The sequence below is a fragment of the Mesoplodon densirostris genome, chromosome 17 (assembly GCF_025265405.1).
Source record: "Mesoplodon densirostris isolate mMesDen1 chromosome 17, mMesDen1 primary haplotype, whole genome shotgun sequence".
NCBI lineage: Eukaryota > Metazoa > Chordata > Mammalia > Artiodactyla > Ziphiidae > Mesoplodon > Mesoplodon densirostris.
In genome coordinates this window covers 11,341,093-11,359,464 of record NC_082677.1, presented here as the reverse complement: position 1 = coordinate 11,359,464, position 18,372 = coordinate 11,341,093, and the positions used below count along the sequence as shown (strand labels likewise).

Below are 18,372 nucleotides of genomic sequence, written 5' to 3'. Positions count from 1 at the left end.
GTACCCTTCCGGGGCTTCCCTGGTGGCGCAGTGGTTGAGAGTCTGCCTGCTGATGCAGGGGACATGGGTTCGTGCCCCGGTCTGGGAAGATCCCACATGCCGTGGAGCGGCTGGGCCCGTGAGCCATGGCCGCTGAGCCTGCGCGTCCGGAGCCTGTGCTCCGCAACGGGAGAGGCCACAACAGTGAGAGGCCCGTGTAACGCAAAAAAAAAAAAAAAAAAAAAAAAAAAAAAAGTACCCTTCCAACTTCCATTTTTAATCTCAAAGTTACTTTCTTTTCAACATTTATTAATACCAATAATAAATTTACTAAGCAACACTGTAGGAAAAAAAAAAAAGTACTCCCTACTACCAATGTGACTATATTATCATGTACCAGGGGGGTGAGGAAAACTGAGGCAACAGTCTTGGACATTCAAGTGAAGAATTAAGAAAATAATTTTTACAACTTAACCACAATTATCAGGATGCTCTGGTTAAAGAAAGTAGGGTTTAAATTGTGCAAACGGTGACCTCAATTCTCTGCTCTACTTTGTCAGAAACCTGATATTAAAATATAAAATAATTCTTTTAAGAACTTGTTGAAACTTTTGAAGCTTTCAAGCTATTTTGTTTTAAGCGGTCTTATACAGGAGTCACAACAGGAAGAAAGGTATAGATGCCATCAAGTTAGATTACCAGAAAAACTCCCTCTATTTTACTTTATTTAATGTGACACATAAAGAAAACCCTGCACAAATATCTGTCTTTAATTTCTCTAGTGTAAAAGAAGAAATATATTGTGTCTGGCAGAATGAAACAGATGAAATAGCCCGGGTGCATTTACAAAAAAGAAGATGGGGGCAGAAATCAGATGTGTACAATGAGCCTTCAAAGCCACTCCAGCAGTAGGGATAAATAATTTAATAAACTCAACTTCATATTCTTTTTATCTCCCCAGTGTAATAAGCACATATTAAAAAAATAAAACTTTAAATTCATGAATACCTGTGAATAGAATAGCAGCCAGCAGATAATGAAAAAACATAAAACAATATCTATGTGAGCATTTAACATGTGTGTGCATACATGTCCTCTAACAGACCTTTCCAGATGAAAGGTCACAATTGCTTAAATTTATGAACAGGCAATTCACATTTAAATTAGGTTTTTTAAAACACAGAAACCTTGCATTCCTACATTTCTCAACATAATAGAGTTTTTCTTTAACCTAATGAGGTGCCTATGTGCACATTACTTTCTGTGTCCCATATAAATTATGTAGGTTTACAGAAGGGAGGGATAAGTTACCTAGCAATTAGCACTTCAGGAAAAATTATTTTGCCATTGTTATTTTGAATGCTTGAAAGTGTTAAGGATCACAATACTTAATTACTTTATATGCATTAATAGTCCTAAAATTTATGATAATGGTATGCTTGTGACTTTCTACAATTTTTTTCATAATTGCACATTTTAAATCAAGGCTGCCCAGTCCCACTAATGGGCATATACCCTGAGGAAACCATAATTCAAAAAGAGACATGTACCACAATTTTCACTGCAGCACTATTTACAATAGCCAGGACATGGAAGCAACCTAAATGTCCACTGACAGATGAATGGATAAAGAAGATGTGGCACATATATACAATGGAATATTACTCAGCCATAAAAAGAAACAAAATTGAGTTATTTGTAGTGAGGTGGATGAACCTAGAGTCTGCCATACAGAGTGAAATCAGAAAGAGAAAAACAAATACCATATGCTAACGCATATACATGGAATCTAAAAAAAAAAAAATGGTACTGATGAACCTAGTGGCAGGGCAGGAATAAAGACGCAGATATAGAGAATGGACTTGAGGACAAGGGTTGGGGGGAAGGCGAAGCTGGGGTGAAGTGAGAGTAGCACTGACATATATATACTACCAAATGTAAAATAGATAGCTAGTGGGAAGCAGCCACATAGCACAGGGAGATCAGCTCGGTGCTTTGTGACCACCTAGAGGGGTGGGATGGGGAGGGCGGGAGGGAGCCTCAAGAGGGAGGGGATGTGGGGATGTATGATATGGGGATGTATGTATGCATATGACTGATTCACTTTGTTGTGTGATAGAGGCTAGGGCAGTATTGTGAAGCAGTTATACTCCAGTAAAGATATATTAAAAAAAATAAATCGAGGCTGCCTAATAAACTAAGTAAATGGAATGGAAAAGTCAAGTCGGTTAGACCTTAAACGCCCAAATACCATTCAAATGTAAGCATCTCACACTGTCATTAAATCCTGAGATTCTTGGGGTTTTTTCCTTCAATTAGGTCAGTTTTCTTCAATTATCATTCTATTATTAGCTCATGTCAAAGACGTCTGAACAGCATACCAATGAAAACAATTAAGCATTTATATCCTAAAGCATGGGACACACGCAAGCTTTCATTCTAGGACTAACCACTATGATTATATTTATAGTAAAAAAAATAATATAAGTAAGACTGGTGTCATTAGAGTTGTTTTATGAACTCTTCACAGAAGTAAATAAAACGATTTTAAGCTGTCTCCATGTATTACACAATCATATAAAATAACTAGTTCAATAGATCAAATGATATTTTTTAAAAATTACTATAAAATAGTTAAATAAGTTGCTCCCACAAAACAAGTCTATCTCCAAAGCCTAGATGAAAATCAGCAGAACTACACAAAAATGTACTGTATGTTCTCCGTAGGTCATTTCAACAACAACAAAAAATTAAGGGATAGAAAGCACACTCAGAATAGTTTAATTTTCCCTTCAACAATGAGAGGTGCCTGACATCGCTGAAAGGATCAGCTACAGAAGGCAATTCGTTTCACGTGTTCAGTGTAATAGAAAATCACTGTGTTGCAGCAACAAGCGCTACTTGCGCTGAAGTATTATTCTAGGGCGCCCAGTTCACCCACAGTGATAAGGACGGGTGCCTGAATCCTATGTTATGTAAATCACTGTCAGCTCCCTGCGTAAAGGGTGCTGAAGGAAGCAGCTCAGAAAACACAGTCCCAGAGTCCTTGAAACCGAATGACTTCACTTCCCGGGAACACTCTAGGACTAACGAGTTTCTTAGTCCTTTTCTCACTATCCATTTTCTTCTTCAAAGTGCAAATCGTTGGTGAAAAGGCCCTGGTTACACCAATTAGTTTGCACGAAGTGCTCTGGCGTTTAGCTTTGCTTTAACCCAATTAAGCCGCACAGTGAGCCTCGAAGATGCGCCACCTGCGCGCCTGGCTCCAGCGCGGCTGCCCGGCGCCCCTCGCGTCCTTCCAGTTAGACCCACCCGGACGGCCGCGCCACGGTCCCCCGAACGGCCCTGGGGCCTCTGCGTCCCAGGCTGCCTCCCCTCCTCGACAATTGGGGGCACCTGCAGGTGGCCCAAGAAATCGAGGGGCCAGGTCTCTACCGAGCCACTCTGACCTGAACCCAAGGAAGAGCTCGCGGGGCGCAGGGGCCCGCGGCCGGCGACCAGAAAGCGCGGGCTCGGCCGCGACCACACGTGGGCCCGGGCGGCGGCCGGGCAGAGAGGAGCGAGGGCAGAGAACCTGGCCTGGAGCGGACGTGGAGAAACCTGGGACACTAAGTAGGGTTTTAAAATAACCCATACGCACGCACACATACCAAAGCCTGCCTATGGGACATGGAGCAGAGAGAGGAAGGAAGGATGGGCCGGGAGTGTCGAGCAGCGGGAGAGAGGGGACCAGCAGGAAGCACGCAGGACCTGCACTGGGTGGGGACAGAGGTGGCTTTTCCCCAGAGACCAGGGCACATCTTCGCCTTCTTGGCCGCAGGTTCTCCGGCTCTGATTTGCCTCCTCTTCCTCCTCTTCCAACTGCCAAAAGGTAGCAACGCGTTCACCCGCATCGCCGGCAAAGTGGGGAGGGGCTGGCGGGTGCGCCCAATCCCTGCTCCTAAGGGAATGGAAGGCTCTGGGGGAACAGAGTAGGTGGATGCCGTGAGCCCCGAATCTAATGTACTATTTTAAGCTAAATCGAAATCTCCCACTCTTGGATAACAAGAAAGTATAATGCTGTACCTGTGCAAAGAAGAAAAAGAAAATCAAAAGCTTGAGTAAAAAGAGGGAGCCCTGAACAAAATCTTGAAAGAAAGTGCCTACAAACCTGTTCCAGGAATTATAGGATTTTGCTGGAAATATTCTTAATTTGAAAGAGATGGCATCTAAATTAAAGGTAGGGAATTAAAAATCTGCCTAGGTTTAAAAACAACTACAGAACCCCTAAGTAGTATTTCTTCCATTTCCCGTACATTAAGGACACAGTTGGTACCACCAGGAAAAAAAAAATGTTCTACATAAATCCATTTCCCCTTCCTTTTTCAAGGTTCCCAAATTTAGAAATGTTGATTTCTCTCAAAGTTTTCAAAAATGATATTTAAATTTAAAACCCCGATGACTGCAAATTAATTTTCTTTAAAAATCTTAACCATTTCCCTTAATCAAGTCACATGAAATAGTATAAAATTAGAAGTCTACTGTCAGGTGACAACTAAGGACCCTTAGGAGAGGAGATATACCCTTAATTATGCATCTGTAAACAAGACAGAAACCCCAAACCTACAAATTTTCAGGATAGGTATCTGCCAGTAGGTTAGATGATCTCTCCTGAATTTTCACGCATTAAAATACAGCTCATTAGGAACTCACATTAAAATAACCTCTGAATCACAGAGGTAGTTTATTTCACAAATATTTCTGCCAATGCGTACAAAACTTAGTGTCCTGGTTATAATGTTGGGCAAAGTACAAAGAGGACTGCAGATGGGGGGAGGGGTGTACTAAACGTTTTTGAAACATCCTAACTTAAACTGAGGTAGACAATATCTAACAGCAATAATTTTCAGATTCCTTTCAACAACTGCAAATGAGAAAAAACATAGGTAAAACACCGCATAACATTAAAAAAATCATTCTAACATAGAACATCCAGAAAATTATACAGGTATTAGTCCATCTAAAGCCAACTTGCATATACATGAAAGAGCAAACTCCCACCCTGCATTCAAAAAGACCTCGAGGATTAACAGGCATTAATTATCTTCCTCTAAATGCAAGTTAGTGACTTTTGTTTTAGAAAACCCCATCTAGTTCACCAATTGATGGATGACCATTAGTACACCTGTATTTGCATTTCCTCAGTAAAAAGACAAGCAGGGTTTTCAAGCACAGAAGAGAACCACTTTGCCAAGTCTTTTCAAAACGTCAGTATGCTTCAATTAATACCAAAGCTGAGAGATTCCTCTTGATTTCCAAAACTGTCTAGGTGGCTTGGGTGGTTTTCTGCCCGGCAGCAGCCTCCCACCTTTAGTTTGTGTGCCTCTATCCACGAGGGGGGATTAATTAGCCGGGCTGGAGCTGACAGAGGCTGTGGTGACGAGCCCAGTGGCGATTGGCCGCCAGCCTGCCTGGCCCTGCCTTTATAATTTCCACACGAGTGCATCTGGGCTCTTAGACAAACCAACCGCAGCTTCTTCTGACATATACACACGCACACTCACCCCCGACACACACTCAGCACACTTTTCCTCCATCTGACTAACAGTCCTGCACACACCATGATTACGGGAAAGCGTAAATAAATACGGAAAGGGTTGATTATTTTGACTACTGGAAGAGCCTTGCTGGGTCTCAGTGCAACTTTTGTTTTTATGACTGAGAAGGTGATCTCTCCATGCGTTTCTCTCACACAAGGATTCTTTAAAAGAGGAAGAGAGACAGAGAGGGGGGAGAACAACCTTTCACTTTAAGACCGGCTGGGCTCAAAGATAAAAGGAAGGGGAAAGCGGCGCTAGGAATCCACCGCTGCAGCACTTCGGAAAGACGTTTCTGATACATTTCTGAGCGCGGCGGCCCGTTTCTCCACCGAAGTTGGCTCCAGCTCTAGCAGCCGCATTGGATCCCACAGCTTATTGCGAGACTCCGGTGTACAATCCGGATCTCTGCCCCAACATGATCGCGGCCCAGGCCAAGCTGGTCTACCATCTGAATAAATACTACAACGAAAAATGCCAAGCCAGGAAAGCTGCCATTGCCAAAACTATCCGGGAAGTCTGCAAAGTAGTTTCCGACGTCCTGAAGGAGGTGGAAGTGCAGGAGCCCCGGTTCATCAGCTCTCTCAACGAGATGGACAATCGCTACGAGGGCCTCGAGGTCATCTCCCCCACCGAATTTGAAGTGGTGCTTTACCTTAACCAAATGGGGGTGTTCAACTTTGTGGACGACGGCTCGCTGCCCGGCTGCGCGGTGTTGAAGTTGAGCGACGGGCGCAAGAGAAGCATGTCCCTCTGGGTGGAATTCATTACCGCCTCCGGCTACCTCTCGGCGCGCAAAATCCGGTCCAGGTTTCAGACGCTGGTGGCTCAAGCGGTAGACAAATGTAGCTACAGGGATGTGGTAAAGATGGTGGCAGACACCAGCGAAGTGAAACTGAGAATCCGAGATAGGTACGTGGTGCAGATCACCCCGGCTTTTAAATGCACCGGGATCTGGCCCAGGAGTGCTGCCCACTGGCCACTTCCCCACATCCCCTGGCCGGGACCCAACCGGGTGGCGGAGGTCAAGGCGGAAGGGTTCAATCTCCTATCCAAGGAGTGCCACTCCCTGGCCGGCAAGCAGAGCTCGGCCGAGAGCGACGCCTGGGTGCTGCAGTTCGCCGAGGCAGAGAACAGACTGCAGATGGGGGGCTGCAGGAAGAAATGCCTCTCCATCCTCAAAACCTTACGGGACCGTCACCTTGAACTGCCAGGCCAGCCCCTGAACAATTACCACATGAAGACTCTGGTTTCCTATGAGTGTGAAAAGCATCCCCGGGAGTCGGACTGGGACGAGTCTTGCCTGGGTGACCGGCTTAACGGGATTTTGCTGCAACTTATCTCCTGCCTGCAGTGCCGGCGGTGTCCTCACTACTTCCTACCGAACTTAGATCTGTTTCAAGGCAAACCTCACTCGGCTCTCGAGAACGCTGCCAAACAAACGTGGCGACTGGCTAGAGAGATCCTGACCAACCCGAAAAGTTTGGAAAAACTTTAGAGGACAATTTAATCGAGAGCCGAAATGTGATTATACTATTCTTAAAGTTCTCATTAAGTGTAAACTTCCTGTTCGATTCCTATCTAATATTCCACTGGACAGTGAAAACAATCTCTTCCTTAAAAAGGAGTACTAACACAACGTTTAGGCATCATCTCACCCACCCCTCCAAGGGGAGAAAAAGAAGTAGGGAAAGCGGATGGAGAACACCCCAAACTCACAAGTATTAGAAGACTTCTTTACAAAGGATTTCGTATCTCCCTTGAAAAGTACACAGTAACACCCGGAAAACAGCCTGGCTGTAATGCAAGACCACAGTGAACACTGCTTAACTATCAAAGGATTATAGCAATCCTGGCGATTTAGGTGCATCTGGCTGTGAGTAAACACGATTTGGATATGCCATCTGAAGGAAAGTGTAATGTATATTTTAATTTGTAACAAATATTGTGATCTCACATTGTCTTTGAAAGTGTGGATGTTGGTGTTTTGTGATTTGGTGAACAGAAGTTAAATTGCCATTTTGGATACTTCCAGACATTTTCCACTAACAAAGATATAATTTAAAGGTAGATTTCCTCCTGGTACTTTTATCTGTCTTTGAAAGTGTCTGAACTTTAAAAAGTTTACATTTTGTTTCAAATATATTGCTTGTTCTATTTCTAACATTCCATAAATATACTTGAAATGTTATTTAAATATATTCAAAGAAATTTGAATTCAGCTTATATAATAACGCTTGAATATCTGAATTATATATTTGAAAAATGCACTTGAAATACACTGGATAATTACTTTTGTGATTTAGATTTTAATTTCTGTTGCTGGTTTTTATTTAATTAGAAGCTAATAAATGAAGTAAAATAAAAGTTGTTGTGTCTCACTTTAAATTGCTTTCCTGTCAAAAGATGTAATGCTTCACTTTGAAAATTGAACCCACTTGAATATTTTAAACCTTTTGAGAAATAAGCTAATGAAATAATTAAAAATAAAACCTTAAAATATTGGAGAAAAGCTCTTTTTGTATAGCTACAGAATACAGTGATCTACTGTCAGTTTCTGACTTACTTATAAGACTAGTCCATTCTACAACAGACGCAATTTAAACCTACCTTTGAAAGCTTGCTCTTCTGGGTTAATATTTTTGTAGAATTTTTGATAATATAAGGATGAAATATGCCATGACAGTCAAGGTTGCTGAGTTAAAAATCAGACTAACTCAGAGGAAATGAACTTAACAAAATCTTAATAAAACTTTTAAAATTCGTATATGAAAACTAACTACGCTAATGAAATGAAGATAATTTCTGACCTATCTTATGCCAAGCCTTATTTTATGCAGTAAGGGTTCCACTGGCAGAATAAATGAATCAGAAATCCAAAGTTACTTTTTACTTCATAGGGCAAGCCAATGATAAAAGCATAAAGACAAATTTTAAATTATTTAAAATCATATGCACTACATTCAAACTCATTTTCAAAATGCCACTCTTCTGGAGCTAGAAGTTAAGGAAGTCCTGTGATTATCCCTCAGAGTATTTTAAGAGTCAACAAGTGCGGGAGGGGCTCATCACCTGTGGGCCTTAGGGTCGTTAGTTAACTCAGGTGGGGGTACATTTTCGACTTTCAATTGCTACTCTACAAATAGTGTTTTAGAATGCTTTACTTCTATATATAAATTAAATATAAATAATAAGGTTCTGGATCTATGGGAGCATTTGTCTTTCGCTATTTTAGAACAATTGCCTCTGAAAAATACTTCAAAGGAAGATCTTTGTAAAATGATGCTTGATTATCTAGCATGACACTTATGTTCTTGAATTCTTAGCCTCAGGAAAAAAGTTTACAAATTGCACAATAATATAAAAGTTAAAACAACAATAAAATTGATTTCAGAAGAAACTGTAGAGGTATAGAGCTGTTGAATACTCAGGTTTTAAAATTTACAAAATAAGATATCATAAACAAATATTTATGCATTTCAAATCATCTGAATATATATTGTCTGGCACCACACCCACAGAAGAATACAAACTTTAAACATCTGCGCTCCAGTATGTACTACGTATACACATTTTAAATGAAAGCTTCTCAGATAATTGATTTCTCTTCCCCTTAAAATCACATATAAAACCTATTCTTATTTCAGGAGATGAAAACTGGATGTAATAACGGAGATGAATTTATAGCTAAATGTGCTCCGTAGTTTTCGTACAACCTTTTAATGAATTATTATTCATATTGCAATGTACACTTTTGGAAATTAAAAGTGATCTTAGTAAGAAATGTCATGAGACCTTTCCCAGTCTTCCCAGAGAGCCTGAGATGCTGTACCCCAGGGACCTGGGAGCAATTGCCTTCACTACCAAATCTGCCCAAGTGCACACAAAGGCACTCATAGAGAGACCGTTAAAATGTGCATGCTCTGGTATACAGGATTTAAAGTTGTTAATATATTCTTCAATCCCATAAAATAGAGCGTGTGTTATTTCATTCATTTTATTTTCTATAAGGATGAGAATGTGCTCCCCTCCCCCACTGTCATTCAAAACCAAGCAAAATTGAAAACCACTTCCTGCCACAAAGCCACCAGTGCTGTACACAGAATCACTCGAACTCACTTTCGTGTCGATCTTCTTGAAGGCAGGATCATCCTCATCCACCTCGAAGTAGATTTCTGTCGTGGTGATGGAAAGCGTCCCCTTGGCCACCACCACAGGAGCAATGAGCTGGGCGGGAGTGCTGAGAACCACTGGGCCTGAAAGAGAGGGCACGGGAGTCAGGCTGCGCCTCTGCGCCCCTCTCCCGCTCCCTCCCGGAAGGGTACCACAGGCTTTTAGTTTTAGATATGCACTGAAAAAATAGTGTCTATTTTATGCAGCAAGCTCCTTTCACGTGAGATAAGTCTGCTTAGCTTTCACACATTATCTTATAACGAGACTAGAGACAAATAATTCTATAAAAACTCAAGAGATCAGAATATCGAATAAGTGACTTTCAGTAAGCGAGTCTGCAACCTCTGCTTAGAAATCCTACATGGTTAGTGAGGCGCTGACCTTAACCAGCTTAAAAGTGCAGAACGGACTCTCTTAAGGCCCCGATTCTCCACCGAGCATCAACGGCGTTCCGAGAGACGCGCTGGGCAGTCAGCGCCGTCCCCAAAGACCAGCCACCGTGAAAACCCCGTCCCCTGGGCAGCAGCGTCCCCCCAGGATGGGCGGGAGGACGTGAAGGGGTATAGGGTCTAATATATAAATTCCACTCCGCTGACGGGTTTGCATCTTGCAGGCAGATTAATATCGACATCCTAAGGCGCACCGCACACCGATATACGCGCAAACACGGACATGAAATACATTTTTATGCAGAAAAGAAAAACTGTAGCAGTGATTTTTCTCACCGAGCAAAAATGATGAAATTGTAAGAAGCTTGAACAAAACGATTCTCAGAAAAGCATTTGAAAAGTGTTGTTTCTCAACTTGTGGGACGAGAGAGCCTAAGCTTCAGAAAAAGAAATGTTTTAGAAAGTGTGCCCACTAAGGCGCTGACTTCGAATTCCCTCCATCTGAGTTAAAGTCGAAAATTACAAATTTCACGTATTAGAATATTAATTCAAACTGGCATTACTTAACTGCTCCTTTAAGGTTCCCCGAAGTGGGGACATTCTTCTCTACCCTCGACTTAAAATAAAGACTTAGAAATCAGAAAAAAATGTATTTGTTTTTCTGTAGCAAGGGTGCATCATATTCCCTTCCACCCCCGCCCCCCCAAATGCAGACAAATGAGTCACAGTAACAGCAGAAGGAAAGCAATGAAAAGGCAGGCCCCCTGCGGTTGCCCAGGCCCGCCCCCCCGCCCCCCCAACCCCGCGCCCGGCGGTGGCTCCTCGCGGGGAGATCGGCTCGCACCGCCACCGCCCCGGCCGCAGCGAGCAGGCCCGGCCCGGCCGCGCGGGGACGGCAGCGGAGTTCGCGCTTCCAGGGAGCAGCACACACCGAATCCACGACCGTCCTGCACAAAGCCGGGCGTTTCTGCCGCGGGAGGACCAGAGAGGAATCGGTCGGCTGCTGTCGCGCTTAAACGGGTGGCTATGGAGCAAACTGTGTCAGTGTCAGCCCGCACCGCCGACCGTGACCGCCTGCCCGGGTCAGGCTAACGCCAAGCCCCTGCTTTGACTTTACGGCTTTCTATCCCCGACGAGCCCGCACCGGGGGCCCCGGCCCCCGGACGCGCGGACTCCCGGCCTGGGTCTCGGGCGGGTAGCTTCCGCCTGAGCCGAGCGGAGTCGGGGTCCACCTCGGCTCCATAAGGTTTTTCTTTCCAAAGGGCGAGGCGGTCGATCTAAAGCGCCACTTTAAAGGCTCATCAATCTTAATCTAGGTTGCTCAAGTAATTATGCCCGAATCTCTTGTACGATTACAAGTGGATTTGGGTTTCTATTCCCCAGGCCCTCCTTTGTGTTTATTGGAGGGTCTGTGCGCGCGCTCGGCGGCGCCTCCTGCCTCCGCGCCCCCTCCGAAGCCCCCAACGCTCGGGCCGGTTCGAACCGCTCCCTTAACCCTTAAGCCACCGGGACGCTCCTCTGGACGCCACTTCAGGAGAAATCCAGGAGGTGTACTCTTGATTGGAGTGAGGTGAGGAAGAAGGTGACCTGATTCACATCGGAAACAAAGTGTCTTCTTACACATCGTTGGGCCTTGATAAAACCTCAGAAAAGTCGTCATTCTAAACACAGAAAGCTAGTGATTTCTGGTTTAACAGAGATTTCTGGCATTTGGAGACGATGAGTGGTCAAAAACATTAAAAATGGCGAACTGCTGCGTTCTCTTAAAATATAATTTAACATACCCAATCAAATTGGAAAAAAATTAAAAAATCATGATACACATTGTCAAAACCAAACAAACTAATTTATCGAGATATACAGTATTACTAATTTTAAGTTCACAATTCCATGAACTTTTAACAGGGAGCACATTTTCGCTACCTGTTTGCGTTTCTGAAAGGCGACCGCGTTTTCCTTTTGATTTTACTCCAATCTCATTCTATTGAATTGAGATTTTCTGGGGGTTTATAAAAGGGCCTCGAACTGGTCCTTCTTTAAGAAAGACACTCATGAAATATTCAGCCTTAATAGTGTGTCATTTTTACCCTTGTCCTTTGGAAATCTCCAATTACAACTTCCAATTCCATAGCATGTTTAAGGAGCGCTGGGTCTTTTTGTTGTAGCCTTCAGGGAGCAAACCAGCCGCAGAGAGAACAGAGTTAATCCACTACAGCAATACAGAGAGGGATTATGTTTTAATCCCCTTTGGGGGAGCCTCTGGATCCGATATTAAAATGTTTACATAAGGCACAATCACAAACCAGCAGATCTTCCATATGGAAGATCTCGTTATTTGAAAACCTTGGATCCCTTTCCAAATAAAAATAGTTTAGAAAGGGCAGCGTGTCTAGAGGTCAGAGAGATGGTGATCTGGGAGATTCTGTTCTAGATGATAACTAGGTACAAATTTAATCTCATAACTGTTTGGTGTAGTGAGTTGGGGACTGAGTACAGATATATTCCTTCTAATCAATACTATGGCAATAGAAGGATAAATTATATCAACATCCTCAAGCACACACAGAGGTAAGGTGACAGATATTAAAAAACAGTGAAACAAATGGATGGGACAAAACCTCCTCCCCTTGTATTGCTGCATACAATAGTTTAAAATTCTACCATCTGAAGTGGTAACTAAAGGAAAAATAATTTTATTTACCTTTTAGAACTGGCACTATAATGTTTAAGAAATATTGATCCATTACTATTTTTGAAAGGATAGGGATATTACTTGCCATTAATTTAAATGCTAATTTAAAATCTGAACTAGAACAAAGATCACCCAAGCATAATGGAAAGATTCTTTAGAAGAATAAACTTCTCTTTAGAGCCATGGGATCTTTAATCAGTTGAGAGGGTAAACCTAGAGTAGAAAATACATATGTTTTATATTTAGGAAGGGAACTATTCATCAAATATAATTTAAAGTTAGAATGTTAAAAACCACTTGTGGGTTTGGAGGATTCTACTGAAAACATAATTCTAAGCCTATAAGTCTTAATACATCAACTTTTAAACAGAACTTTACAGTTTACACAGTTCTTTTACATTTTTATTTAACTACTAGTTCAGTGTTCACAATTTTGGGGCTACGGATGTGTCAATACCTTCCTGCCAAAGACCACCAGGAACATAACTGCAGTGTAGAAAGTTGGGTTGATTGCTCACTTGCAGTGAGGGAGACATGGGAAGGAACCATGAGGTGACTAAGTAAGAGGGTGTCAGAAAGGACTTATTGTATTGTAGGATCTGGGCTTTTGTTAAGTGATTTGGGGGAGGGTTCAAGGAAGCAGGGCTTTGCTCCGGGTTGGGCTCTGTCAGGGAGTGGCAATAATTCTGTGATTGGAGATCTTAATAAATCTTATCTAGGACTAGACCTAGGCTAAAAACTGTAATTGACAAAGAAGTCGCAGTCACTCCTATAATGACGGAGGGGGGAAGTTAACGTTGAGGCGTTGTGCAGAGTGACCCTGTTTTTGTCTGTGCTTAGACAAAATTACAAAGTTGTTTTTTGCCTCACATCATCACGTGGCCTCGTCTGATGCTGGTATTCTGTGAGGCTGTTTATGTCCAACAGGAGAGCACCATGGCGGAGCTGTGAGCCCCAGGCCAGCTCCCAGTGATACCGAGGCCTCCTTGTAAGGGTCAGGTCCATTTGTTTCCTGAGGTCAGGGACTGCTTTTCTCTTCCTCAGATCCAGGAATTAATCATTTTTTAAGGGGGGTCAACAGCATTCTGGCTATTAAAAGTCAATTATGGTGATTAAATTCTCAAATGATGCTAAAATTCTTTACAAGTTTCAATATAAAGCATGACAAAGAATATATACATAGGGACAAGGAGCTGAAGTTTAATTAAAACTGGCATCGTTACAATTATTTGATGACTTTCAGTTGGCAAAAACTATACTTAGTGTACATGAAATTATGATGTATTTTAGAGTCACTTGAATATTTTCTAACCTTAGTTTAATATTAATACAATTTTATCAGCTGTATGGATTTACTCCAAACTCACTTACTTTGAAACCACATGTTCAATTTGCTTTTGGAACATGTAAAAGACCATTATTTTGAGATAATAAGCGTTGACTAATCTTTGTAAAATTACTAAACTTAAAATCCTGCATTATTTAGAAGAAATAAAACTAATCTGAGATCCTTTATGTTTACTGAAAAAGGATATCATTCCAAAAAAATTTTAAGATGAAAATATAATAGGTAAAAACTTACAACTCTATAATGTGATAAAATTTGTAGGAAAATAACTAACAGCATGAGTGACTGAACATATCTAAAATATTTATCACTGCTTTGGACTTATTTTTAAGTAGGGCACTATCAATTTAAAGAAAATGTTTCCCCCACAGAATTAAAAGAATAAAATGTTTGAATTTCAAAGCAATTGAAGAATACGAGAATATGAGAAAGTTGGAACTTTGTTTTGGAATCCTAGGAAAACTTTAGGCATTAAGAAAATGGAGATGTCAGTGTATGAGCCTGAGGGAGAGGGAAGTTAGGAGGAAAATGCTGCAGAAGATCTGAGATTCCTCAGTACTTACTTCCCTGGGTTTCAAGCATTTGAAATGCCTCAGAAAAAAAGAAAGTATAGTAACAAAATCTCTACCAGTGACGCTTTCCTTTATTTACAGAGACTATTGTTAGTGGTCCAAATATATTATCAGAATAATGATGCTCTGAAATTTTCAAAAACTTTTCTTGTGATGAAAAGAGTTACAGAATATTTTTGCTTAAATCAGGAAAATATAACTTGAACAACTGATAAAATACATAACCCAAGAGTTATAAATTTAACTTCCAGCATTATTATCTCCTTCCCTAGCATACACACACCACACTACTGATTATATAAACACTGTATAAATCCAAATTTTATACCAAGCTCACTGTGCCCAAGAAGTGGCCTCTTTGCGCTCTCTGGTGACTTTCTGAACACAACCTATCCTTAGATTGAGATGAACAATAATCAATCATCCCCACAGTGCAGTGGTTTCCTTAGATTATTACTGTGCAAAATGAGACAGGTGCTTGAGAATGCACATGAATCTTTTCAGATCTGAGCAAACCTACCTCTGGTAAAACTCAGCTTACCAGAGTCTGAAACAGAAACAGAAAGAATGGAGCCCTCTATATAAGAGCAATTGAAGGCTGCATTTTAACAAAATATCTGTTCACCATGGTAGAACATTTATCTAAAATCTCATTTAATATGTTTACAATAAATAATTTTTAAAAGTCCTGAGAGAGAATCTGATAGGCTCTAACTTTAACATACCATTTATGTTTTTTGATTCCCTTGTAGGACAGATAATACTTTATGTTAAAAAGAAACCAACAGAAACTAGTGCATTTTCTACAAAGACAAACTTTATAGAAGAAAAAGCTTATAAAGCATATATACTGTAAGTAAAATATTACTGACTTATTTACCAGCACAAAAATACACTAAAAACGGTGATAGTTTTTATGTTCATTGTGATAATTTGCTCTGCCTTTTGATGCACTAAGTGAGCCAGCTGAGATTTGTGTTTCTAGTTATATCACATTCAGTTCAACATATGGAATCCATTTTTCACTCTCTGGAAGAGTATTGACTCTTTTATAGCACTAGGATATCATTTAATGATCAAGAAGAGTAAGTTCCTACTAGACTGGATGAGTGAATAAACCAGGGGAGATGACTTAAATCTACTGAACCAGGAGGACTAGGTCTTTGCACCTCTTGGTTGGACTAGTGCCTTGTCTTTACGTTCCCATGGTTTCCTGGGCACATCTTTATTGCAGCACTTATATCAAATATTATGTGTTTAGAAGGCTGTTTCTCCCATTTGGCATAAGCTACTTGAAGACTGGGGCATTATCTTCTGCATCTAACACAGGCTCTGTCACACAGCAAGCATCTGTGTTTGTGGAATTGAATATAGAATATAGAAAACGATATACACCATTGTTGCATTTTTATGTCATAGTAAAAAGGTCAATTAAAATAATAGATTACATCTTTTATATTTTTCTGGAATTGATTTCAAATCCTTCTTTAAAAATATGAAAAACATTACATTTTATAGAAGAGATCAATTTAAAATATGCTGAAAACCAGTAAGAGTTATAATGTAATTGGTCAGTCCAGCTATATCACGCGCATACTATTATTTTTTTAAATGACATAATTTTATAACTGCCATATTTTTCCCAGTGTGTAAGTTGTTTCCTCTTTGTAAATTAAATTCTGAGAGAGACATTTAACTCAGCATTCATTCATTCACTCATTCACGTAGTCAACAAAAATTATACACTGTTTTGTGCGCTGAGAGAGAATGCAATAATGTATAAGACACGGATTTTACCCACAAAGAGCTTAAAGTACATAGGAAAGATAAGCAATATACAGGAATAAGCATAGCATAAGGGAGAAAGGGCATAAGGGAGAAAGGGCATAAGGGAGAAAGGGTCTAGCTAAGCATTGTTAGAGCACTTGACGGGTATGACTCTCATTTGTTCCTCATACTGTACCTAGGAGATAGGTACTGCTATGATCTCCATTTTACAGAGAGGAAATGAGACTGGGAGCTGAAGTAACTTAGGGAAGGTCACACAACTAGGAGGTGGTAGAGACAGGATTCAAACCTGGTGATCTGACTCCAGGGTATTTGCTGTTACGTATACTGCCTCCCACCGAGAGAAGGACGGAAAAAAAATTCTATAGGCATTCACAGAACTGTGATGCTTTCCAGCCTTTGTGGGGGGTCAGGGTGAGGCAGTGAACTGAAGTGAGCTGTGATGGATGGGTAGGAGTCAGACTGGTGCACATGCGGGGAAGAGTGTTGTGAAGCAGGAGAAGAGTTTGAACAAACTGATGCAGGATATGGACAGCAGGAGATAAGCTGGGCCGGCGATTAGGAGGTGTAAAGGGGAACAGTGCAAGGTGGGACTGAAAAAACACACGTGGCCTCAAATGTCAGATTTGTTTAGGTCAAGGAACCAAAGCTTAAAGCTCAGGTATTACAGTGTGGAGCAGTGCTGTCTGTCCTTTTTCGGGCTCACACATCTCTTAGAGAAGATGACTAAATATACGGCCCCTTCCTAGAAAAATTCACATATGAACATTCATCCATCCTGACCGCATAATAAATGAAGTATTCATATTTTGGAGAAAATGAAATTTGGTTATTTATCTTAATGTCTTCCTCTATCTAAAGATTTTTCTGCCTCTGCATTTATTGTTATTTCTTTTTCTCCAGATCATGTAACTTTCCTCCTGTTCAAGTCAGTTACTCTCTCCACCTGGCCTTCGGTCCTACCCTCCTCCACTTCAGCTGCTCTTTTGTCTCGGTCTCCTCTCCTCTGTTAAGCTTCTGGACTCCAGTTTTCACCTCTTAGTTCCTCATTCCTATTCACTCCTTTTGGCTTCACCCTCATCCTCTACTTAGGCCAAGGTGTTAGGAACATACATATTAATTAATATGCTAAAAGTTTGGAAAAGTCCTTCCATCAATTTAAAAAAAAACCCACAATATGTGTAACATTTTATTTTTAAACCCAGAATTTTCCAAATACCTTTAACTATACTCTTTTTCTCATTAGCATATTTCAAAATAACTGTGTTCCAAGGAATACCAGTTTGAAAATGACTGAGCCAGAGTTCCTTGGCTTCTAAAGCATACTATAGACATAACTCATTTTATTGTACTTGGCAGAGACTGTGTTTTTACAAATTGAAGGTTTGTGGCAACCCTGCATCCAGAAGCTCTATTGGCACCATTTTTCCAATAGCACTTGCACACTCCAAGTCTCTGTGTCACATTTTGGTAATTCTCATAATATTTCAAACTTTTTCATTATTATTATATTTGCTATGGTGATGTGTGATCAGTGATCATTGACATTAATACTGTAATTGTTTTGGGGCACCATGTACCCTACCCATATAAGACTAAACTTAATTGGTAAATGTTGTGTTTGTTCTGACTGCTCCACTGACCATTCTATTCTCTTGTCTCTCTCTCTCTCCCTATTCCCTGAGACACAACAATATTGAAATTAGGCCAATTAATAACCCTACATTGGCCTGTAAGTATTCAAGTGAAAGGAAGAGTCACAGGTCTCACTTAAAATCAAAAGCTAGAAATGAGTAAGCTTAGTGAGGAAGGCATGTCGAAAGCAGAGACAGGCCAAAAGCTAGGCCTCTTGTGC

The 18,372-nt window shown here is 41.1% G+C and overlaps 2 protein-coding genes across 3 annotated transcripts in view; one reads left to right on the top strand and one right to left on the bottom strand.

The window, feature by feature from the left end:
- Positions 1 to 18,372, bottom strand: part of NBEA (neurobeachin) — a 610,373-nt gene that overhangs the window by 195,647 nt on the left and 396,354 nt on the right. Inside the window, exon 40 of one of the 2 annotated variants that reach the window (XM_060080316.1) lies at positions 9,675 to 9,811. In XM_060080316.1, coding sequence (XP_059936299.1) covers positions 9,675 to 9,811 — 137 coding nt within the window. Of the gene's footprint in view, positions 1 to 6,210; positions 6,614 to 9,674; positions 9,812 to 18,372 lie in introns of those variants that run through there. The other variant, XM_060080317.1, reaches the window with a different exon arrangement.
- On the top strand, positions 5,563 to 7,658 carry MAB21L1 (mab-21 like 1). Its single transcript, XM_060080318.1, has one exon. It carries the CDS (start codon positions 5,974 to 5,976, stop codon positions 7,051 to 7,053), a length of 1,080 nt encoding a protein of 359 aa, XP_059936301.1. The 5' UTR covers positions 5,563 to 5,973; the 3' UTR covers positions 7,054 to 7,658.